General features: G+C 46.1%; 6 protein-coding genes across 6 annotated transcripts; 4 read left to right on the top strand and 2 right to left on the bottom strand.

The window, feature by feature from the left end:
* Positions 1–4,178: 4,178 nt before the first annotated feature.
* On the top strand, positions 4,179–5,463 carry DFL_004090 (uncharacterized protein; the record flags this gene model as incomplete). The annotated part of the gene is made up of 3 exons (XM_067633127.1): positions 4,179–4,286; positions 4,347–5,255; positions 5,314–5,463. 3 exons carry the CDS (start codon positions 4,179–4,181, stop codon positions 5,461–5,463), a joined length of 1,167 nt encoding a protein of 388 aa, XP_067491327.1.
* A 6,460-nt stretch (positions 5,464–11,923) lies between these two features.
* DFL_004091 (uncharacterized protein) lies at positions 11,924–12,617 on the bottom strand (the record flags this gene model as incomplete). The annotated part of the gene is made up of 4 exons (XM_067633128.1): positions 11,924–12,233; positions 12,294–12,338; positions 12,398–12,471; positions 12,543–12,617. 4 exons carry the CDS (start codon positions 12,615–12,617, stop codon positions 11,924–11,926), a joined length of 504 nt encoding a protein of 167 aa, XP_067491328.1.
* Positions 12,618–13,024: 407 nt separating this feature from the next.
* On the top strand, positions 13,025–15,779 carry DFL_004092 (uncharacterized protein; the record flags this gene model as incomplete). Its single annotated transcript, XM_067633129.1, has 6 exons — positions 13,025–13,291; positions 13,356–13,513; positions 13,576–13,692; positions 13,744–13,974; positions 14,040–15,495; positions 15,564–15,779. The coding sequence occupies 6 exons, from the start codon at positions 13,025–13,027 to the stop codon at positions 15,777–15,779; spliced, it is 2,445 nt and encodes an 814-aa protein (XP_067491329.1).
* Positions 15,780–16,405: 626 nt separating this feature from the next.
* Positions 16,406–16,906, bottom strand: DFL_004093 (uncharacterized protein; the record flags this gene model as incomplete). The annotated part of the gene is made up of 3 exons (XM_067633130.1): positions 16,406–16,473; positions 16,556–16,784; positions 16,853–16,906. 3 exons carry the CDS (start codon positions 16,904–16,906, stop codon positions 16,406–16,408), a joined length of 351 nt encoding a protein of 116 aa, XP_067491330.1.
* A 2,122-nt stretch (positions 16,907–19,028) lies between these two features.
* On the top strand, positions 19,029–20,672 carry DFL_004094 (uncharacterized protein; the record flags this gene model as incomplete). Its single annotated transcript, XM_067633131.1, has 4 exons — positions 19,029–19,088; positions 19,209–19,311; positions 19,379–20,466; positions 20,535–20,672. 4 exons carry the CDS (start codon positions 19,029–19,031, stop codon positions 20,670–20,672), a joined length of 1,389 nt encoding a protein of 462 aa, XP_067491331.1.
* Positions 20,673–22,012: 1,340 nt separating this feature from the next.
* DFL_004095 (uncharacterized protein) lies at positions 22,013–23,957 on the top strand (the record flags this gene model as incomplete). Its single annotated transcript, XM_067633132.1, has 4 exons — positions 22,013–22,091; positions 22,162–22,474; positions 22,561–23,433; positions 23,489–23,957. The coding sequence occupies 4 exons, from the start codon at positions 22,013–22,015 to the stop codon at positions 23,955–23,957; spliced, it is 1,734 nt and encodes a 577-aa protein (XP_067491332.1).
* Between the last annotated feature and the right edge of the window lie 881 nt (positions 23,958–24,838).

Below are 24,838 nucleotides of genomic sequence, written 5' to 3' on the forward strand. Positions count from 1 at the left end.
TGTCTGAGTTTGTCAATAGCACCTATCTCTTATAGATCCCGAGCCAGGGCGTCTATGGATAGAGCAGGCGATAAAGTGGAGGTTGAGAAATAAGAACCTTAATTGTAAATTTGGCGATAGTATCAAGGTTGGGTGACTAGTCGCAGCCTTGACAGGGTCTCATTAATACACCACACCCTTCCATTTGCAGCCTCAAACCTAACCAACGCCCAGCACGCCTTTCCGAAACCACTCGAGCTATCGTCGACCATTGCACCAGAATAGAGAGATTTGCATCACCAAATGTTTGAACGCCTGTTCGCAAAGTGCAACGCTCTAGCTTCCGTGCCCCTATTTTCCTCGGATTGTGGACGTTGTAGCTGAGACCCTGCCTCGGATTAGATTAGTAGCACGTTCTAGAGCGGCAGAGCGATTCCGCAGTGCATGATCCGATATCAAGAACGTTCGAACTAACGAATGGTATTGGTAAGTAGTTCCTAGGTGGCAGCCGATAGCCTAACTAACTAATATTCAATGATATAACAAACTTCAAAACTTACATGAAAGCTACAGTGCACTACATGTATGCAGCGTACGTGTGTACACATTTTGTGCATATCGGACAAGGATAACCGCCTGATTAGAATCGCGATTTGAGGATAAGATTCCATCTTGTGTTTGTCCAACAGGTCAAGCTAGAATTAAGCTGTGCTGCATGCATGAACTTGCTCAGCTCAAACCCCGGCTGCCCAAAATTGTTGGAATTCGGTTCCATCGGGGCTTTTAGGGAGATTTTCCTTTCGCATAATCGCTAAAGCCAACAGGCAACAAATTGACCGATTAATATTGCATAGTCGATTTAGGTGTTTTTTATCATTGGTTTTTCTTGCCTAACAGATATAACTTCGATTATACGAGCCAATGTCGGTGTCTAACAAGAATCAAAACCACAGCAGGTTCACATGGCCTTTACCCAAACAAGCCCAGGGCCACGCAGTGTCCAGTGTTTTTCGGCGGCTCGGTAGCCCTCCCTGGATCTAACAGGGACCCGCCCAACCGTGGAGTTTTCTGCAACACCGTCCCTTGCTAACGAGACGAAGAAGAAAACAAGAGTCCCTAATCTGCAGGTAAAATTGATGCTCCCCGCCAGAGCTGGGCGGCACACTATGCGATGCTTGCTCACTGAGGCACCTGGTTTTTTTTTTTTTTTTCGTAGATCACCATGAACCTTTCCTAAGACGAGCTTGCCTTGACTTTGAGGTAGCCATGCTTTCTCTAGGCTGAGCGACAGGCGACCGGGTTTAACATCATCTAATCTCGAAAGACTTACCAGGCTTCTTCGATATGAAATTAAGGAACATGGCTAGGTCTTTGTCGAAGCTGCTTGTGGAGTGGAAGCTATAGTACATATTTTTACAACGATTGATAATTGAGCAGTGGAACACAGACGATAAACAATAAGGAACTGGGAGGAAGGTAGACAATACCTAATGGGTCCTTAGCTAATGGTTCCTTTTTGCCATTCCTTTGTCTCGCTGTTGCATTTTGTATTGTCCGTGAAAGAACGAATGACTTTTTAGTTGGAGATATTTTTGCTCATTCTTGTGCTCCCTTTTTCATTGGTATGCTGCACGTCTGTCTATCTTTCTCACGCCGTTAAATGTTAGAATGCACGAAGATATCACAGTTGAATCTCCTCCTACCAGACTAATTTGCGCAAAGTATCGGGTTTCATCTATTGTACCTGCACCACTGCAAGAGCTCGAAGCCTCACCAACACTTCTTAGGATCTCGTAATTAATAATTATTGATTCCGGCATGTTATTTTGCTTCTTAACTCCTTCGTTCTGGCAGCCTATCGATGGGATAGGATACTCCACTTGCTCATTCATCCAGTGCTTTATATTACGATTTATATGGCTCAGATTAACACCAATCGCGAGAGGCCATGACGTGAGTTTTAGGGCAAATCTGGAGATGGTATTGCCGTGCAGGGAAGGGAAGAGGGAAAGATCTGGTTTAAGATGGCTGCGAATGAGGAAACGATGAACACAACCAGCCGTTGGCCGACTGCACACTGTCACTTTTTTTTTTTTCTTCTTAATTATTATTTTGGAACAGTGTGAAGCAGTAATCAGCTGCCCAGCCATGTCAATTGATAGCATAACATATGATCATAGGCAACGAGCTTGAAATAGTGATACTTAAGCTATGCCCATGATAGTTTTTCTTCTTTGCCGCTTGATGTTACAAAAAAACCCGAGAGCTTGACTTGTCCTCTTCTACTACGACTCTTTTTTTTTTTTTTTTTTTTTTCTCGCCTGGGCCTGTTCTTGTGCGTCGCGATGTTTTATTTTATTTTTCTTCGCACTGTTTCTTTTCTTCTTTTTAATTTAGTTATTTTCTCCAAGTTCCTTTGAGCAGGCCCCCAAAATGCAAAATCCAAAGTTGGCTTTTTTTTTTTTTTTTTTCCCTTCCCTGGCTCTGGCTGGGCTCTGGCGACCTAGTGGGGAACCGACCATGCTAGTCTTAGTGGTTAGTTCCACCTTTTCCCAATCAATAGTGCGAGCCAGCTAGACCAAATCGGCTCCCCGTTGTTCCCTCACTACCCACCACCCTAGGCCGCCTGCCCTGCTTTAGCTCTGGTTGTCACTGACCCCCTACCTCCCACTTCCCTTCCCTTCCCTTTCCCTACCTTTCGTCCTGACATGGTTCACTTCCTCATACACGCTTCTATCTTAGACCCCTTCGACCAAAAAAAAAAAAGGGCCCAAGGAATAATAAAACATATGTAGGAAGCGTTTCTTATTTTCCGAGGCCCAGTTCACAGTCCCCTCGCTCCTTCCCGCTACTTTTGCTAAAAATGCTCTTCACCTCTGACATGCTTAAAATCCCACACAATCCTACTTAAAACGGCCTCGTTGTCCACCTTTTTTTATATTAGTCGAATTGAGATGCGCCTCAACCGTCTGACCCAACTATACGGATCTATCACACCCAAAATCTTATATATCTACACTGCCAGTAGCCTATGAGAACTACATTTCTATTTATTCTACCAGCCTTTAACTCGAATATCATCCTCATCCTTCGAACGTTTCGACTCATCTTTAGGCTAATACCTGCTGCACAAATTTCCCATTACCTTTCTCGTCACTGTGCGTTGGTAGCTAGGAGGCCCAAGTTGCGGAATATCACATTACGTCCACGTTTTAGTCTGCTCCGAATACCAAAAAGAAGAAGACTCAGATAGAGAGAAAAATAAGAGAAGGGTAGAAGAATAAGAAGAAGAGTAAAAAGAAGAATAAGAAGGGGCCCCGCATAACGGAAACCTCTAACTCCAAAACAATCCATCCACCTGCTTCTTGGAAAACTGCGAGTCATTTCGCAGTATCATTTCAAGTAACGGGTACCCTCACGGCCCGAAGCCCAAGCACAAAACTTCCCTCAATTCTCCGACCTGCTGTAGCCCACCCACTCCCCTCCACAGACGGGAAAGCAATCCTGAATACCAGTGATCTATTTTTTTGAGCTCTGTCAGGACAGTCATTTGTGTACCCAAAAGATTCCTGTCCATTTATTCCTTCTGGGTCGTCCTAGGTTCTCCTCACGGGCACTCTGAATCCTTTCCTTTTGTTCACATCACTCTCTCACTGGGTTCCTCGTTCAAGTCGACAAGCTGGATTCCCACGGCAGCACCTCGGAGCGTTGTGCGCTTTCTACAGTGCAGCCTTCAGATTTCCATTACGGCTGGTCTGGTAGGCTACGAACACCAGAGTACAGTAACGAAGGTATCAAAGTAGAACCAGGTAAGGAATAAACAATCCTTCGTCGTCTTTGTTTGATCCAACCCCCCATGAGAAAAGAGATAGTTTTCGCAACCGACCTTCGAGTTTTACAGCTCGACCTGGCTTGTATCAGCTTGGCTTAGGATGCGGGGATTGTCCCGAACTATCTTGCAGCCGCCATTTCCCCGAACTCGAAAACGCCCAGCTGTTATCCTTCCTCTTAGCTTTCACTTGTATTCATCGATCACAGTTACAATATCACCATGGTGTTCTACATTCGGGATGTAAAGCTAACGCAGTTGTTCAGATACCCCACGAAGTGAGCGGGAGCTCTACAGTCTGGGAAATCTAAAGATTTCTACCCGTCCTCTCACACTAACTCCTCCCCCATCTGTTCATTCTTCTCCACAGATGGAGGAACAGGATCCCGGAAATGAAACTAGTCCTGTGGAGATTTCTTCTATGAGTACCTTGCCTACTCCCGTGAGAGCAAGCATTACTCTACCATCGTTGATGGAGGTAAGAACCAAGCTTCAAAATTAATTAGGCCGGACAACAGTATTCTAACATTGTTCTCAGGCTATTCCTGAGTTTCGATCTCATACTCCTTCGCGGAAATCTATGAGCAAGCCTCGTGGGTTGACGAGTATAATCTCGCCGACAGCCCTTCCGCCTCATCCCTTTGGAAGCCCGGTGTCTCCAGGAAGGACAATACCGAATGCAGAGGTTAACCTTGGAACTCTTCAATCCCCAAAGAGAAGGAGATTATCTATCCGAACATCGATTGGAGTTCCTTATCCACAGACCGAGGCCCAACGTGATGAACTTCGTGAACAACGAAAGCATGTTCCACCTACTCATAGTCGGGCTGCTTCTGTTTCGGGATCCTTCCAAATGAATGAAAGAAGCTTGAGCGCAAGCGTTCTTCCATCCTTCCCACAACTTCACCAATCGTCGATGGCTGGACAAAGGCATTTCTCTATGGTTAGCCCACGAGCTACTACTTACGACCTCCCAATCACTCCAGCTTCTTCCGGCCGACCGCCATTTGGAACTCCTTATATGTCCGAACAAGTCCCAATTTTCACATCACCTTTCGAGAAGGATAGACAGTACCAATCCGGTTCTTTGAACGAAGTTCTTCATGGCACTCACCAAAACCACAACATTTTGCAACATAAACTCAGTCCGACATCTCCCAACCACTCCCTCCCATACCCAGGTTCGATGTATCCTAGCTCTAGAATGACGGCTCCTTCACAAGATAGGTCGCCGTTCTCTAGCAGTCAGCTGCCCCATCCGTCTCAGATGGAACACTCAGATCCATATGATCAACTCAGAGGCGGTAGCAAGCGACGAAGAGGAAATCTTCCAAAGCAGGTTACAGACCTTCTACGAAACTGGTTACACGCTCATCTTCATCACCCTTACCCTACTGAGGACCAAAAGCTAGAACTCGTGAACCAGACCGGGCTTACGATGAACCAGGTAATTATTTCTACGAAACATTAACTTGAAGACTTTGCGCTAACTGTGTTTGATATAGATCAGCAATTGGTTTATCAACGCCCGGCGACGAAGGCTGCCTGCTTACAACCCTCCAAACAATTCGGCACGCAGCGACATGGATGCAAAAGGGCATTTGGCATATCTAAGACCCACAGATATCCGCCCCAGCGTAAGCGGGGCTCCCTAAAACACCTCGGAGTTTTTTTCTTTTCCATTTTTCCATTTTTCCTTTGATATTATCATTATGATATTGTATGCTGTTCTTAGCCTCAAAACAAAAGAAAGGGTTTTCTTGTTACGGATATATCGTTACTTCATGGGCATTATTTCGGCGTTTATTCAGGTATCTTTTTTGGAGCAGGTGGCGATGTAAATGTATCCCTTTTCACCGGAGCTATCTTCGATTTATTTGGTTGTATATTTTTTATTTTTTTATTTTTGTATTTTCTTTTTCTTTCTTTCCGTCTACATGACTGACCATTGTTACCCAATTATTCCCTCGAAATATAATGAACCTCCCTCTCAAGTCATAATTTTCTCTGTTTTTCCTTGTATACCCCGAAGCAAAAAAAGTTGTTACTCAGGGGGTTTTTTTTGCCTTGTCCTCAGCACCGTACACGAATTATGTATGTACCTTTTACCAGAGACATCTTCGGATCCTGGCATTATCTAATATTACTGGCTCCACGATAAAGCCGCCCACCCGTGGCAGAACACTTTGATTTCTAGCTTCCCAGCTTCTTGACTCTCCTTGAGAACCTTCTCTGACAGGTTTCGAGACTAATAAAAGGGTAACTGTCGGGGCGGAGCAACACAGTTTCTCCAACAGGTTTCCCATCATGGAGCATTCCGGAAGGTTCAATCGAGACCCAAACGAACGGAAACATTGGCCGAGGAGATGAAAAGGGCATTATGGGGTCGTGTCATAGCGCCTTAGCGGCCGTTGTCTGCTGATTATTCTTAGCAGCGTCTCGCCTACAGAAAGCCCATGGCGTCCATGCCAATGCTCGCTGTCAATTAATTGTGTGCGCTCGAGCCCGATCGATTTTCGCTTGCTTCCTGTCAAAGAGTAAAATGGCCGTCCTCATTCCGATGCCAGATCGGTTTCATCATCCACGGGAATGCTTGCAAAACAACAACCCTATCCAATAATTTTTCTTAAGCACACGGGGCCCAAAAAGGTATGGATGGACATCACCTAACATTAAGCTCGCCGAAGCGATGGCAAATTAATACGACAAAAGGTCGAGACCGACATATCATTCGGCAAACGGTTGACAGACACACTAACTACGGACCAGGGTCATGAAGGCTACTATTTTTATTAACGGCTTTAATTTGCTGTTGTGCGTGGTGTGCGTCTATAGAATGTGGAGCTTTCATCAATTCCTTTCGTCTATTCAGCAAGGAATCGACACATCGACGTCGGTTACAGTTATTACAAGTGGTTGCTTGACCAGATATGCTGGTTCTCTTGCTTGATGTCGCACCGACATGGCCATCCCAAGGTTCTTCTATGGTACCAAGCATTCCGGACAGCTAAGCAAGCAGCATCTGAGAAAGGATTCCCATGTCGATGCATCGGTCAGGGTTTCCCGGTTGGGTGTGTCGAGGCTCCTCGGGAACGTCGATATCCATGTCGGTTTGCTCTGTTCAACTTAACCTGCGAGTAGCTAGTCCCCCGGGCGGCCTTCCCGGAGTTGCACAAATAATGCTGCCATTCCGAAGGTTCAACCAATTTGCCGGGACTAATTGAGCGACTGGGGCTGGATTCGCTTAGCCAGCCCTTGCTGTCATGACACAAACCTGCCAAACCAGTGACATCCTGGCCGAAACCAACTAAAATTCAGGCAACAGGGAATCTGCAGTTTCCTGTCATCCTCGAGCAGACGACCTGATGAGTACAGGCCATCTATGGTATATTCGGTTCTGAAAATAGGTTTATCGAATTTACCTAGGTAGGTAGGGGGGTTTCCGGTGTAGTTAATCGCTACCTGCTTAAAAGAGGCCGACCTGAAGATTCTAGTTGAAGCACTATTGTGTCAAACGATGGGATCGGACCACCTGGTTTGATCACGGCAGCTCTCTCCCATGCAGCACGTGGAACCTAGTTTCGGCTTTAACACTTTCGTTATGAAAAATCTCAGCTTGTTTTATACATGGCAAGACATTTTTTATGTGGAGCTGTCTGCTTGCATTTAGCTAATTCCACATGTTCAGGGAGAAATTAAACTGTCGAGTTTTGAATTTGAACCTGGAAAAATAATTTCGCAAGTACATTCTGTCTGTAGATCATGACAGCTAGCGAAACTCGAGCGCTCCAGGGATTAAAGCTCTAGATGGGTTACAAGACAAACTCCGGAGCAGTTTGGTAATTGTACCATATTCCAGTAGAGGAGTCTGGCGACGAGACAAATCCCATATCCATATTACTAACTACCAATGTACATACAGATTTCCGATATTTCGTCTGCTTAAGAGTTTTCTGGGAACCACTTAGACCCTAGTACCATGGTTGCTTCCCACTCGTCCGCAGGTTGATCCTTATCTTCCTTCCACATAATCTCGAGATCGAGCATCACTAACTTTCCGCTGCCTTTATCCTACAGAATGTTCCATGGCGTAAAATTGTGACAGCTAATATTACTTTTTGGCGAATGAGAATCCTTTCTTCTTGCGATATCTTCTCTATCATTTGGTAATCTAATAAGATTCCTTTCTCCTTGCTGAGAATAATGATGTAACCGTCCTGATATTTCCTGGACGGTATTACATCTCCGCAGGCCAACATTTTGGGGAAGTGTCTTGAGCGAGGGAGGCGACGATAGTTGTTTCTTTCATGAGTAGACTAAAGAATACGCAAAGGCGACAATAGAGTTGTTTACCATTACCTTTCGACTTCATCGGCTGGAAAGTATTTGGCAATACATTCAATGCCGTTGAAGAGTCCTAGAAAAATCTTTCTGCGTTTTTCGGAGTACTCGTCTAGATTATTCCGCATTTCAAAGAAGTGCTGAGAAATTATATTCTCGCCGAAGATGACCGACTTCAAAGTGAGGTCTTCGGTGCTGAATGTTGACCTTTCCTGAGGACCCCCGCCTGTGGAGATTGACTGTAACTCAACGGCAGAAATGTCACTTGGACTTGACCCAGTGCTCTCTTTAGTTCGAGGCTATTTACTAGGTCTAGCTCCAGTCCCTTGTCGTCCTCGTTTTGACCATCTCTGTTATCATCACCATCGTCTTGCGGTGCATTCATTTTCGTTCTGCAGATCCTTCGAGAACTAGGTGGAAGTTCGTCTTCCTTGTAGCAATTGTCTGGCCGTAACTGCCATCAGAAAGAGAGAAAACGACTATCCCGTGATCAGCTTCCGTGCTCCAAAGAAATAGAAGGACAAAAAGAACCCTACAATTTTGATGGTTTCCTCGGCGGGACTTCGTAAATTTGTAGTCCTCGCCCGCTCCGAGCGTACCCATATAGATAAAACATTGGCGAGCCGTAGGTTCGATGCTGCCGAATTTTATCGGGTCCGCGATCTCGAACCTTACACGGCCCGCTCGTTTCACGAATATAGGTTGAAAAGAACCCGTACCTAAGATCCCGATGTGCCATGGATCGAGCTAGACGTCCTAAACGATCATAGTACCACGAGTTAATAGATAATAGTTCTAGCCAGGAGTATTTGCTCGGGTTAAAGAGAGTTCTCGTACCAATTGGCCCTTCTAGGCATTCAGTATTTATGCTCGAGATTCCTTATATATCTGAAGCCTCTGCATCCTTTATCCGTTCTTAGGTCCAATATGTATCCAACAGCCCTATAACTCGAGACCTGGCCCTAAGAGTCTAGAGAGGTGCGTTTGTCATAACCAGGACGTCGGCATCGGGCATTCTTGGTACGCCGGACACGAGAATCTCGGAAACGGAGATGTTTCAATTCTTCATCAGCGGAGGCGTTGAATACCCTCCCAAATACGGCCCCAACATTTGCTTGAAAGCGTCCCGTAAGGCCATGCACATTCCCGACGATAATTAGTTCACCTTCTGGATGCTCCGTATCCGTGAGCCTCCCGGTGAGGTCAGCATTTTTGAGAGTGTTTTTAACATCGTTTATGAAGTCTTTCCAGTGATAAAGATATTTTTTATTGATTGAATCGGGGTTGGAATTCCTGGGGCCCCAGTTACACATGTGAACTGGATGCCTGGGAGAGGGCGGGAAAGAAGTTGTTCAACTGTTTCCATGCTTGGTATAATTTTGTTCAAAGGGGGTTATTGAAAGAAACGAGTAGAGTGTGGGTAATACTTTTGAAAGTTTATTCTAGATATGTTTCGATTTGGCCTTAAGCGTATTTTAAGCTCAGGCTATCATCGATCTTCGTGAACGCGAGTCTCGCGACATATAGCGTGCGGCATATATAAAGTGCTTACCTAGGTAGCGTTATAAGCAATTGTGTGTTGTGTGTTCTTTCGGGCTTGCTTAAATTTAGATTCTAGCCTCGAGACCAGCTCCCGTCATGGAATTCCTAGCTCTGTCTGTCATAGATTCATTCCAATAATCCTACACTGTTTATCCCAGGTAAGTATTTAACTATCTAGATGCTTACACAGTATACTTAGGTATCCAGCGGTCTACTTAATCTAGTGGTCTCGTACCCAGGTCTAGTAACTTGCTCGTACTAACTAGTAGGTTCAAAATGAATAAGTTTATAACAACCAACCACATGCACAAGAATCTCATATGCATCCTAAAGCAATCGCTAATTGCATCGATATCATAGCCCCAAACTTAGGGGTTCCCGCTGCTCCTTTCTCAAGTTGATTGAATACGAGCCACCCCGTGGAGACAATCAAACAGACCCTGGTTCAGTGGTTCGTCCGGAGATATACATATTGTGCATACATACTTCTAACCTATTACCAATCCACCCTCAGGCGAGCGAAACACAATCAGATCTTTTCTGCATTGTCGAAAGTGCTCTTCGGGTAGACATGGGCAATCCCAACAACCAATGATCAGCCTCACCTGCATGGTTGCAGGAGTATCCTGCGGAAGCGAGCCTGCACTGGCTGGGTCTGAGATTGAGGCAGGAATGGAGTCCATTCAGCCGGAGTGCCATGCATGTGCGGCCCTCGCTTTGTCGGATTTATGTCGGTCACATTTGTCATTTGTGATATAATATAGATATATAATCCACAGATATAATATATAGCTCACCTCAGCTCGGTGGAGAGAACTCGGGGCTCTAAGCAGCCCGTGGGTGATACCACACTAGACGGACAAAGACTGCGTATATGCTAGTCTATGCGGCTAGACTTGGGTAACGTATACTTTGTGCTATTATACGCGTTTACTCGCCGTCCTGGGCACAATAACCTGCTTATCTGGCAGACTGCTATTTGATCTGACAATTTGAAACCGATATAATGCACAAATGTTTCTTCTTACGAAAGTTACACGAATATATGGGAGCGGAATGACAGTTAATACATGCTGCTGGAGTACCGACAATATAGGTATAGTGGAGGCCAAATGAGTCCTCCCGAAGAAACGGCTGGACATTTGCTCGACGGGAATAATCCCTAATGCTGTATCACCAGCTTAGGTCCAGATCGAGTAAGATGCGAGTGTCAAATATCAACTTAGGCATATCACGCCGGTTTCTATCCACCTTGTTCCACGCCTTGCCACATGGGGGAACAGCGCATCGATCATATGAAGCCCCGAATTAGGTAGCGGATACACCACTTACAGAGGAACACCTAGTTTAAGGCTCCAATAGTTCGTATTACTGCGGGCATGTTTGCTCTCAATGGTGGTTCTATGGCTCTGTGAAACGTTTCCTCGCAGGAAGCTACCTTTGCCGGCAAGATCCCAACTGGTAGCTAGGTTACGTAAGGAGTGGTCGCACAGGCATCATATACATCCAATGTATCCTTCTCAGTACGCGATCCGAGTACACTTGGGGTGACCAGTGCTTTCCCCACAACCGATCACACGGGATCGTCGTGGATAACCTAAAGTCCACCTTAACACCCCGGCTCTCGTTCATCTCTTCATCTGTTCCGTCGACCATCGATCGTATTTTAGGGTACCCAAGCCGATTGAAGAACGGTCACATGTGGACGACAGATGGCGGGAAAAAAGGGGGGGTAATCTCCACATAGCTTTGTGCCATTGGACTGTGCCATATCTCTGTTACCATTCTCTTTGATAAGCGGTTGGGCAGCTTTGTGCTATTTACCAATCTACTATCGAGTATTAATACATTCTAGTCTGTGGAACAGCTTTAGCGAATATAAACATTGTTCAAATTATCTAATAGGCAAAAGGAGGTACTTGTAGCAAGCAAAAAGGATATTGACGCCTGTTATACACCCATTCGTTTCTTTAGCCAAGCAAAATGGGTATCTGTCATACCAAAATGGTGGGTTTTTCGAGATGCAATCGGATCGAGAGAATCGTGCGATATGAAAGCAACGAAAGATATGAACCCGGCCCCGATCTCTCATGTCGATCCTTCACGCCACCAGTTTTTGAAACTTGTAATCTTACTGAACCTCGATAACCTGCGGAATAGCTCTCGGTTGAACCAAGAGAACCGGAGCCACATACCATACACACCCCCATGGGGCCCGGGGAAGTCGGGGGATTAGTCGTATTCTGAACCCATTTCCTTCCCTCCTTGGAGGCTTCTCCCATACCCACCTCTGCCCGCATCGTAGTCTTCCCTGTACTCGTCTCTCACCTGCCCACCGCTCTTGCCGCGCCCGTACTGCCTGCCTTCCTTAAAGCCAGGATCTAGATCTGTTCGTACGATTCGTTCGTCGAGTTTCGTGCCACCGATGTACTTCATACAGTCCAGCGCGTCCTCGTGCGTATAGTATTCGACGAAACAGAAGCCACAGGGTGTCTTTGCGAAGCGGTCTAAGCCCATTACTAGTCGTTTAATTTCTCCACATCTACAACGGATGCAGTCAGCATAAGTGCATCCCTATGTGATAGAAGAGGTCTAGTCGTACTTTGAGAATAGTTCGTGGATCTGCTCCTCCGTTGTATAGAATGATCTGGGTCGTAGTCTTGTAAGAGTCTGTCCATTGGGACCTACATTCGGAAGAAACCTTACAGATTACCGACGTAAAGTGTCGTAGCATCCTTCAACGGGTCTTCTTTGTTCGCAGCATCGTCCCTATTCCGTTTCTATGGCCCGGTCCAGGTACTCGTTAGTTCCGGTTCTCCATCGTCATATAGTAATTCTCGCCAGGTCGTACACTCGACTTCTCGTAATATGTGCTCGGCCTATCTAACCGCTCCACGGTGCTTTGATGCTGTTGGTGATGCGACATGTCTACTACTGCTGCTGTTGCTTTAGTTCTTGAAGTCGGGAAGATGGCGAGTTCAAACGTTTGTCGGCTGCAAGTTCTGGGGAAGACGCGTTTTCCCTGTCAATGAAAATGCGATGCGACAAAAAGTCACCAACCCAGAACCAGCCATTTCTTCAAACCTCCATCAACGTCACTTCATCACCTTGCTTCCACACCCACTTAGAGCCGGTTGACAACGACATACATTTACGAACTACTCTAAGCTCATCCGAGAGCTTCATAAGTGCCGTACGATCGAGAAGTGACGGGGAAGCACTAGTTATATCTATTATCGTCACCTGCTCCAACTATCCGCTGTTTTTCGATAACAACGACCTCCATCCCAATACTCAGCGCTAAAACGCGTAGAACAACACCCAATAACACCAATGCCAGGCCCAGTTGTGTCGCCGATACTGCCGGAATGGCTACGTGAGAATTCACTGGTGGCAGGATTGCTTTCCGAACCGTCATCGAAAACCGGCTTTGACAATAGAAAGTTGACTAAGAAGCTATTTCCTAGCCAAAAGAGGACTATATTTTTGCGCGAGACCGAGCTCTTTGTTGCGCAAGGGAAAGAGCTCAGATGTGCGGACCTGAAGGATCTTAAAGCTGGTTTAGATAAGGGAGAACAGTATGGCGGTATCGCTTACCAGGTAGGGGTTTGATATAGTATTCGTCGAACGGGACTAGGTGATTCTGACATATATGACCTACCAGAGCCTAGAACTCCCACACCTGGACTTTGAGATTTCCCAGATCATTAAAAGTGCGGACGGCGAGACTATGATAGTTGTGGGAGAGTATGACGTTGGAATTGCCCTTCTACCTGCGCCTGGAGTTATAACTCTAGGAGCCCGGTCGAAGATTGCTCTCAAGTAGGCTCTCCTCTCAAGAATTATGTAGGTTGATTCAACCACCTGCTAACCCAGTTTCTCAGATGTTTTAAACTTGAACCCACACCGACACAGACACCTTCTCGCATCTTAAGGGCCATTTTCCATCCTTTAGCCGCTCGACCTTGTGTCGTTGTTCTCACCGAAGATGCCATGATAAAGTGAGTATATCGATATTGATTTGTAATATGACTTGGCTAACTATGTAACAGTGTCTATGAGGTCGAATTCAACAAAGAAAGTGCCACTGTTGAACCCACCGAAACATTGGACATAAAGCAGATGCTCGGGATCGATAGGAATAGTAGCTATCTGATCGATGATATCGAGCCTACTTCTATATGCTTTGGTGGAGTCGGGTCCATCTGGTCCATTTTCACACTGTACATTCTCATGAGGAACGGTGAAATATATTCCCTTTGCCCGTTCCTTCCTTCAAAATGGCAAGTAGAAATCCCATTGTCATTTTACAGCTCTAAAAATACAGATCATCTAACCGTTTTGACAGGATGCTGGATAACGATTTTCTGGATGAGCTCAAGTACGAGCTACAAGCCCACAAAGAAATCAGAGATTCAGGGGACCCTGCAATCCCGGCCCCTGACAAACACAATTCCAAGCAAATTTGCTTTTGGATTCATGAAATATCCCGTCTGATCAGGGTTCAGAGTCTTGCGAACGGACATGACGAGTTTGATGAGGAGCCTGCTGGTTATATTCTGTCGAAGCCAACTCTTCCCGACCTTACAACCCCACTACTACAAGGACCCTATCTACTGCAACCAGCCCCGGAGGACAACTTTGATGAATCGATTTTCGCCTCGGATATCGCCCGTATCGGTGCTGCTCACTATGCCGTTATTGCGGTTGGGTGGTCCTCGGGCAAAATTGATCTGATGCTAGAGTTTGAAAGTGTAACACCGAGATGGCACTCAACTTCCTTGAAATACAAGAAGTTTAATGAAAGGACGCCGTACCCGGTTATTTCTGGATATGAGACTGTTAATATCGCTCTACCCGAAGCCACAGAAGGCTCCTCAGCAATCCATCCTAGCTTTACGGTCGACATCAACTTTCCGAATACATTGCTCTTTAGCCATGGATCCGGGGTCGAGATGTTGAATCTGGAAGATTGGATGAATAAACTTACAGCGGTTATTGACCAAGAGGAAGACGAGAGGGCCATCGAGACTGCACTAGCAAAGGCAGATCGAACGGGTGTGATCCATATGATTGGCGGCCAGAAGAACGCACCACGATACCCTGTCCTAGGAAGCGCGATGATATATGATGCGTACCTAGGATACCTTCTCATCGGCGCGACGACTTCAAAACCAGCTTTTGCCGTCCTTCAACTCCCTTCGAAGTATCACACCCAGATGCTCAAGTTGAAACAAGAACGGAGTGATCTCTCCTCCACTTCGTCGAAACTCACCCTTCGTCCACAGGTCCCAGTATCTCGTACCTCCAATGAGGACGCTATCGCCAGTACCGAACAAAGAATTAGGGAATGCCGAGAGCGACTTCTTCTGGTCAAACAAGTCATCGATCCCCGCCTGCTGAGTATGGAAATTCTCGTTAACAACGACCATTCCATGGTTCTTAAAAAGCTTAAGGACCTTTTATTTGATGAGATGGACGCGAGATATGAAAATGCTCAGCAAATCCACGCTGCGGCGTTACAACAGCAGAAACGGTTCCACGAGCAAATAAATAATATTCGTCGGTTCCAGAATCAACTTTTGGAGCGTGAGAAACAACAGCAAGAAATTCGCGAGAAGCTCAAAAAGGCGACACATACGCAGCAGGTGTTGAAAGATAAGGTCGATGGAATTTTGTCGAAGCTGTCGGCTATCAGTAGGAAGGGAGGGTATTCGTCGATGTCGCAGGCGGAGCAGGAGTATGTTGAGGAGCTGAACGGTATCGAAAAGATTACCAACCAGATCGGTGCGAAGCAACGGAAGGTATGTCTCTTACAACATCGAAGTTTTGAAAGCTGGTTTGTAGGTCCGATGCTAACATTCTGGAAAAGATCATGGCATTCGTTGGAACACTAAACAGAACAACTCCTCTTGCAAGTGATGGCCAACAGGCTAAGCCGAAGCCCGAGGAGGACCAAGAAGCGCCCGATTCCAACCGCGAAGAACTGACGAAGATGGTACAAAAAGAGCACAGGTTGATAATCGAAACCAAAAAGAAAGTTGAACATCTCGAGCATCAGTTCCAAGAGATCAGGTTGAGCACTTGAGTTTGGTTCATTCCTAACTCTGAGTAAGGCATACTTTTTCGTTTACTACACAGATGTTATGATACTATTTTGCAATTAAGCAAAACGTTCGTAACTGTAGTTCATGTTGAAGCAGCTTTTTTCCTCGCACATCTGGTGTATGATGTCTTTACATCGTTGTCTTTTTTTTTTTTTTTTTTTGTATTATAAAGCGCTTTAACGATCATCATGACGAAGAAGAGGAAGTGTAACGATAGACATCGATGGCGGTAGATTAAACGGCCTAATGCCATGTAGTGACGCTAAACATGTCCAATATACCCTCCCAATGAAATATATACACGCCAACCCTGTGGCGATTCTAAATAACGACCGATTGATAAACGTTGAAGATGGAAACGCTTGATAAAAAATCACAAATGCTAAAGCTGTGAGAGAAGACAGGACTCCGCTAAAGAAGACAGAAAAGACAATAAGCGAGAGGCTCCAAAGGTCCTCTAGTGATTTCCTTCTGCAAACATCCACACATCCCCCCGAAAGATCCCGCAGAAGAAGAAGAAGAAGAAGAAGAAGAAGAAGAAGAACTCCAACTGAAAAGCATTCATCGATATTAAAAGTGTGGCGTGACTGACTGGTTTCCCAAAATTTCAAAACTCCCCGTCGACGATAGGATAATCGATATAGATACCATATGCGCATATGTCCTTATCCCCCACTACGCAAAAGACACATCACAATCTCCCCACAATCACGTCCCAATTAGTATACTAACCCGCCACAACCGCCTCCTTACTCACATCCTCCCCCCAAAATCTTCTCCCTCTTCCTCGAGCCGTTCGTAGACCCCGGATTCGTCTCGGACGTTATAGACGACAAATTGGAGATAGACATTGACGTCTGTCTTGCCGGTTTCTTTTGTGATATCGATAATGGAAGGTGATCTTCTATGAAGCGGAGGATGTATACTAGTGGTTCCAGCAGGAAGAGGATGAAGATTGGGAGGATGCAGATGAGGCCGAAGGTTATCTGTAAGTACATGTATGGTAAGCCTTCTCTACTTCTCTTTATAAAATAATTGGGAAAGCGGGACGTACGAAGAGACGGACTATGATGTAGCGTATGCTGTCGATTATGGGGTAGATGTCCATTATAAAAACTCTTGTGGAATTTAATGGAATTGGGATATGGGATCGATGTCAGCTGCGGCTGCAGCGCTGACAAGTAATTGCCGGAAAAGGGTTGGTTCAAACGCTTGTGCGTTGGGTCACAGGATCCGGGAGTTGGCGGTCTCACAAATCGAACTTTTTGTGCGACGATGATGAAGCAATGGCGCGATACGGTGTGGTTTTATCTAAAACTTAAGCTTATGCGGTTCACAGATCCTGATATATATGGCGATATCGATACGGTATCTAGACGGTTCACGGCACTTGTAGATATCTAGATGTTAAATGAAGGGTAATCTTCGTTGAAGGCGAACGGAGTATGGTAGCAAGAAAGTAGGAGAGAACGCAAATGATATTCTGAAATTTTTCTATAAAAAAAATTAAAATTTATAGGATAGATTAATCTTGGCCCCTTTTTTAAAGCCTTTGTAACGATTTTTTTGACATCGTGACTGTTTCGATATCATGCTATAAAAAAAAAGGAAACGGCCGCGCCGATAGTATATCCGATACCGAGATCCAAGGATTAGCATGGGAAAGCTAAAGGGAAACAACGACATTTGCTTGGCTAAGAGTAACAGCCTCAACCGAGCCTCACGAGCCCACGTAACTATTGGTTAAGGGCCAAGAATATTAATGTCGGCTCACATGCAAGCAAGCATTTCTTGTATGTAAACTTGCTTGCGTGCCTGCTTGCGTGAGGTCGAGCGAGTCAGTGTAACAACCAATCGCATTTGGCTGGCTGGAGATAATAGGCTATTGTATGAGTTCCCATTGGCAGTTAGGTAACTGTTTTTAGGACACAAGTGTTATTATGTCTTTTGAATTTATCTCGTCGATAACAATTTTTTTGTCCGGTGAAAGATATGGTGAAAGAAAATCACCTTCTGGATAGATCTATAGAACGATGGACGCGCAGGGGTAACGACAATTATGCCCCTCATCGTGGGATCTAGCTTGCCATTCTTTTGCGCGAATTTTCTGATCGAAAGGCGCGATGAGGTATGTAAGTATGTACTACATGTTAGTAAGGCGGACGAGGGAAGTCTGGGCTTACTTCTGCAATTGCAACAGAGCTCGGAGGGCGAGAATTAAGGTGCCTACCTGGGTATATATCATCGGAGGCCGCGCACCGAATCCCGGGCCATTCAATCAACATTGCATTCTATCTTCAACGTCCAATTTAAAGAGAGAAGGAAAAAAGCGCCAGGATTCGCTATTTAGGACAAAAGGAAGCGATGACTTTTCGCTCAAGTAATGGAGAGTTGAGATGAATAAACTATCGAGTAATGAAATAACTCCGGTCGCCGGGGTTGTCCCTTTGGATCGAGTGGGTCCAACATGCTTCTGTTTCTTCCCTTTGTGTGTGCGGCAAGGGACCAGTCGTAGATAAAGAAACCGGCCAATAAGACAGGACGGAATGGACCCGCTCTGCAGTCAGCTAACAGCTCGACAGCAGCTTTGAGCTGTTGGTGCTCGTTTCGTGGGCCGGAGAGCGTCCGCCGAAGCCCTTTTGGCATGCAGGGGCCAATCTGTACGAGCTATGGTATCAGCAGCGAGGAAACCCAAAACGGGCTCAACAAAACGTGCCCATATTGGCCATCCTCGCCGGCCTCGCTCGATCGCGGGTCCGAAGCATTGGGCCGTGGGACGATATATAACTTGTCAGGGCGCCGCTTCTCTAGCTGCCTGGTCTTGCTGTTGCGATTATCAAGTACCTAATAAACGTCAATTGTCGAAGTTTCAACATCGTCTAGAAATTACAAGCGACTGTCGATTGCACACTTTTTTTTTTCCTTTCTTCCTGGTCCCCTTGTAACACCACCAGCACACCACATCTGCTAGCGTTTCTGGTTCTGCCTGCATAGACTTAGACTCGACTTGGACTGAACACAACTGAGCTTTGCCAGCAGCGATCGCGCCCAGCTCCTCCCTGCACGTACCAACTAGGAGCTTTTTTTCCCCTCAGTCTCTTTCTCTATTTAATTGATACCCTTCCCGTTACCCTTCTTTCCGGAAACCAATTCGCCTATTCTCCTACTCGAGATTTCGAAATATCTGCATCTCTCAGTTCAGAAATCACAATACCATCAAAATCATAGACATGGCTTCCAGACCACAGAACGTTGGCATTAAGGCCATTGAGATTTACTTCCCAACCCAGGTTAGTTAGCTGTCCGTTGTCCTTTACGTGCTTCCCTCGGCCCCTTTCAGTTCAGGGGGCAGGTTACGTTGAACGTCAAGATCAATCGAGCTGGGAACTGACCTGGATACTACTCTGTAGTGCGTCGACCAAGCTGAACTCGAGAAGTTCGATGGAGTTAGCACTGGAAAATACACCATTGGTCTCGGCCAGACCAAGATGTCATTCTGTGATGACAGAGAAGGTACCACCGGCTCTCACCTCTATTCCCAGCAGCTCCTGCAGAATTCTAACGCCCATGGCTCTTGTAGACATCTACTCCCTCGCTTTGACCGTCACGAAATCCCTCCTTGAAAAGTACGACATCGATCCTACAACCATTGGCCGTCTCGAGGTCGGAACAGAGACTCTGCTGGACAAGTCGAAATCCGTCAAGTCCGTCTTGATGCAGCTTTTCGCTCCATCTGGCAATACCAACGTTGAAGGTATCGACACCGTCAATGCTTGCTACGGTGGTACAAACGCCCTCTTCAATGCCATCAACTGGGTCGAATCCTCCGCCTGGGATGGCAGAAACGCCATCGTTATCGCCGGTGACATCGCTCTGTACAAGAAGGGTGCCGCCAGACCCACCGGTGGCGCTGGTGCAGTTGCCATGCTCGTCGGCCCAGATGCCAAGTTGGTCTTGGAGCCAGGAAAGCGTGGATCTTACATGTCACACGCCTATGACTTCTACAAGCCCGATTTCCACAGCGAGTACCCGTACGTCGATGGTCACTTCTCGCTACGATGCTACACCGAAGCCGTCGATGCCTGCTACAAGGCCTACAACAAGCGAGAGGGTGCTTTGAACGCTTCCACCGAGGCTCCAGCTGCTAACGGCAATGGCGTCCACTCTGCTGCCAAAGAGGGCATCGACAGATTCGACTACATGTGCTTCCACGCCCCAACTTGCAAGCTTGTCACAAAATCCTACGCTCGTTTGCTCTACAACGACTTCTTGGTCAACTCTACCAGTGAAGCCTTCTCGGAAATCCCAGCCGAGTTGCGAGATTTGAACTACGAGCAATCGCTCACCGACAGGAACATCGAAAAGGCCTTCATGGGACTGTCCAAGAAGCGATTCACCGAGCGTGTCAGCCCAGCCTTGGAGGGGCCAACCAACTGCGGTAACATGTACTGCGCTAGCTTGTACTGCGGGTTGGTTAGTTTGATTGCCAACAAGGGTGGCGAGCAGCTCGATGGAAAGAGAGTTGGTATGTTCAGCTATGGTAGCGGTCTTGCCAGCAGCTTGTTCAGCATCCGTGTTCGCGAAGGCACCCAGGAGTTGAAGGAGAAGCTTAACTTCCATGAGAGGTTGGCTGCTAGAAGGGTTGTTGATCCTTCTGTTTACGACGAGGTATGTCTCATTTCCCCACAGTTTCTAAACGAAATCCGGAATTTTTGATGCTAACGTATTTGATTTAGACCATGCTCCTCCGTGAGAAGGCTCATCAGCAAAAGGATTTCACTCCGCAAGGCCCTACCGATACAATCGAGAGCAAGGCTTACTACCTCGTCAAGGTTGATGATATGTTCCGCCGTGAATATGCTCGCAAAGAGTAAACATTCCGCTACAATTAAAAAACAAAATTCGAATCACTTCGGGCTTTTTCAACTTTTTTAATCGGACCCCATTTTGGTTTCTTGTTTCTTTCCTTTCCGACCGGCGTCCATGATAATGATTTGAGACGGCATTTCTAGAACTTTTTTTGAACCAACAAATTTTTTTTTTGTAACACTATTACTATTACTACGGGCATTCACGGGTTTTTCTTATTGATGAATAAACTTTTTAGTATCTGGGAGTTTTGAGGAGAGGAGGAAGATGGCCCGGCAAGATAGATAGACGCATCGTGCACAATGTATTTTGCTTCAAATCGTGCATACAATAGAGACATTTACAAATTTCTCATATTGGATACTTCTTACCTGCCTTCAGATACCTATGTAGAAAAGATGCAAACATCGATCTTATTTTGTGACATCATTGATCTTCATAGGTTGTTTTGCCATGAGCATCAAATAGTGTCATCCCGATCCCTTACCAGCCCCGACTGTGGCGCTATAAGAACCGATAATTGGTTAGGTAATGTGGCGCGACAGATGACAGCCTAACGCGACTGCGAAGCGAGCAGGAATTCGAACAAGGGTAGCCGGTACGTGTATCTGACATCATTTGCATTGCATTGTTTGAGAACTTTTTTGATGAACACGACAAGCTTCCACTTCGGCCTGCGGGATTGGTTCTTTTGCTTCTCTGTTCTCTTTTCGTGGAGGGGTACTACTAGAGGTAATTGATGCCATCGGTCTAGATCTAGCAAAATCTCAAGGTATCGTAATTGGTGGCGTAACTTGACCTGGCCGGCGCCTGGCGATAATCGACAATCGGGAGTACATAAAAGGATCCAAGCTCGAGCTGGCATATCCCTATGTAGTCGATGACCTGGAACCTTCATATCGTGCCTCCAGCTTCGTTTGACTTAAGCTTCGAACAGTGAAGCAGTTCTTCTATCCCCAAAGCTGAATACCTCCAAACTCCGCAAACGTTAACATATCCTTAAAACGACCATCACGACACCTAAGAGTCATTCCGTTCTTCGCATAACACTCAAACTTCCCTTGATTCAAGAGTTTTCTATTCTGTTCTTTGACCGCTGGCGATTCCTATTCGAGGTGGATATTACATCATTACGACGTATCTCTGATCAATCACGCTCTCAGCAAACCAACCGACGCAATTATTTCACATTGTTCTTGCTTTAAAGCAACATTCCCATTCTCTTCTGTTACTCCATCTTTTAACATCAAAAAATAAAAATAATCTTGAGATCCCCTACCCCAATCATACGGCTTTGACTACCCTTTAATACCGCAGTTTTTGCATCGTCGAAGACACTCCCATCATGAAGATCACCGTCTTGGTGCTCTCGTTAGCACTCTTCTCTGAAAGCACTCTTGCCGCCTGGGGCTTGAGCAAGCATCGTAAGTCTCCTAAGCTCTACACGAATTGATGAAATTTAATGATAGTGGCTAACCTGCTATGGAGTCGAAGTCTACAACAAATGGCATGAAACCGAACTTGAGCGATGGCTCTCTGACCACAATGTCCCACATCCTACCCCGGCTGACCGTAAAGACCTCGAAAGCTTGGTCAAGGAAAACTGGGAAGGGTATGTTGTAACTCCATACGAGAAATGGGACACTCAACAACAAATGGACTGGCTCAAGCAAAAAGGTGTCGAGGTCAACCAAAAGGATGCTGAAAACGCGGACTGGTTGAAGAAGCAGGTTCGGGCCAAATGGTATGAAACTGAAGCTGCTGCTGAAGACAACTATGGAGACGTCAAATCTTGGTTGTTTGAAACGTGAGTCGAGTTACATCACCCCCGTGATAGGTATGCAATAAAAGCAAGATCTTTTGTGTAACTAACAAGGAACACCTCGATGCTAGTTGGACCGACTCCCAACTCAAGTCGTTCCTCGATTATCACAACATCCCAAGCCCTAAGCCACGAACTCGTGATAGCCTCTTGTCTACTGCTCGCGCCAACTACGCTACCATCGCCCAGAAGGCTGATGAAACTGCAGCCTACCCTGGCGATTGGGTCTTCTCACAATGGTCTGACGGTGACTTGAAGAAATGGCTTGATGAACACGGTTACCACGTTTACCAAGGTAGCAAACGCAACGAACTCATTGCTGCCGTTCGCCGTAACTCCCGTCAAGCTAGCTTGAAGGCCAACGACATCAAAGACACCGTGGCCCAGAACATATTCAATTCCTGGTCCGACAGTGAGCTCAAGTCATGGCTCGAGAAGAACAACATCAAGGTTCCACAAAATGGCAAACGTGATGAAATTATCGCCCTCGCCCGTCGAAATGTTGCCAGTCTTACCGGTGATACCTTCTCTGCCTCGGTCACTTCTGCCTACAAAGCTTATGGTTCTGCTACTGGCTCTTTGGGAGCTCGTGTCGCCGCAGCTACTGATGCCGCCGCCGCTTCTGCAAGGTCTGCTGCAGATGCTGCCACCAGCGTTGTTGCTGACTATACTGCTTCAGCTACCGATGCCGCTTATGACTATGCTGTTGGAGCCCGTGACAACATCTACGACAGTGTTACTGGCACTTACCACAGCGCTGCTGATAAGGTTCTTGAGACTTGGTCTGAGAACCGCCTCAAGGCTTATCTTGACGCTCGTGGTGTCCCTGTTCCACAGACCGGTAAGAAAGACGAATTGGTTGCTCTTGCCCGTCTGCACAAATACAAGGCTGCTCGTGGTTATAATGCATGGACTTTTGATACCTGGACCGTTGACAACTTGAAGTATGCCTTCTGCCCCCTTGGCGCTTTTTTGTTTTGCTAATATAGGCGTTTATAGGACATGGCTTCAAGGCCAAGGACAGGTTGTTTCCGAAGGTGCTACGAACTCCCGTGACGAACTCATTATCTCCGCCCAAGCTGCCTATGCCTCTGCTGCTTCCGCCGGTGGAGATGCCTACGCTACTGTTACCTCGGCTCTCGCCCAAGCAACCGACTACGTCAAGGATAACACCTTCGAAACCTGGTCTGATAGTGAACTGAAGGATTACCTCGACTCCTATGGTGTACGTACCTACCAAGGTTCTAACAAGAATGAACTTATCGCCCGAGCTCGCCGATGCCGAAAGATCTTTGAAAGCGGATGGAGAGAGGAGACTGCTTTCGAGAAGTTCCAGAGGCTTGGATGGAATGCCTGGGGTAATGCTATGTATTATCTTGGCGTTGGAAAGGGAAAGGCTGATGTCTACGCCAACGAGGCTGCTGGAGCTGCAAAGAAGGCTGCCGGTGCTGTTAAGGAGGAGTTGTAAACGATTTACTGCTTTGGTCCTTTTTCTTAAAACGTCTATTTTAGTAACTATGGGGGTTTCTTGCTAATGAGGGAAAGATTGGAAAGGGTTTCTTTTTGTACTTTTACTTTTTTAGGGAGGCAATGGTTTGCACTACTGGGGACTGCGATTTCTCTCCTTGCATTGCTCGATTGATTTCCTTTCTTAGTCTTGCTTTCTGTTTCTTTAGGTATACTATCTCCTTCTTCGCGTACCATCCCAACTCAGACACTGGTGATTTCCTGTTGTATTTTTTTCTACCGCTTCTTCACCAAACCCTCGGGAATCTACAGCATAAGAAGTGAATTAAAAAAGTATCAAAAAGTATTCCGAACTTCTGCAGGCTCTCCAGCCGAGCTAAAGAATGATAGATTAAAACCCTCACTCGTCCTTTGTTCTCTTTTTCGTGGACCATGTTCTGGAACGGAAGCATGTGATAAAACTCGGGGATCCGGGGAAACAACGAAACCACGAATATTCGTATCCCATAGACCACAAACTTCTGATTCTAGACTCCGTTTGGCCGATAACAAACTCCCCCACCCAGCGTTTTGCGTATTTTATAACATGTACAATGGGAAAATACGGAGGGAGGCTTCATGCAGAACCGACAAACAGACAGACACACACTTCGGAATAGATAGTACCTAACTTGAATTACGTTTTGTAAATTGACAAGTTAAGGGAGAAAAAAAAAAACTTTATTTGGTAATTTTTACCGGCCATCATTTCCTTAATAGATAAGGCTGTTATTTAGGTTTCGGTGATAGATCGATGGAATTAACGATTTGGAACGTTCGAACGGATGCTGGGTGCCAGGTACGTTCCTTTTTTCGCCCCGTTATACGTTATCAATTCAAATG

This window comes from Arthrobotrys flagrans, assembly GCF_004000055.1.
Source record: "Arthrobotrys flagrans strain CBS H-5679 chromosome Unknown unitig_0, whole genome shotgun sequence".
Classification (NCBI taxonomy): Eukaryota; Fungi; Ascomycota; class Orbiliomycetes; order Orbiliales; family Orbiliaceae; genus Arthrobotrys; species Arthrobotrys flagrans.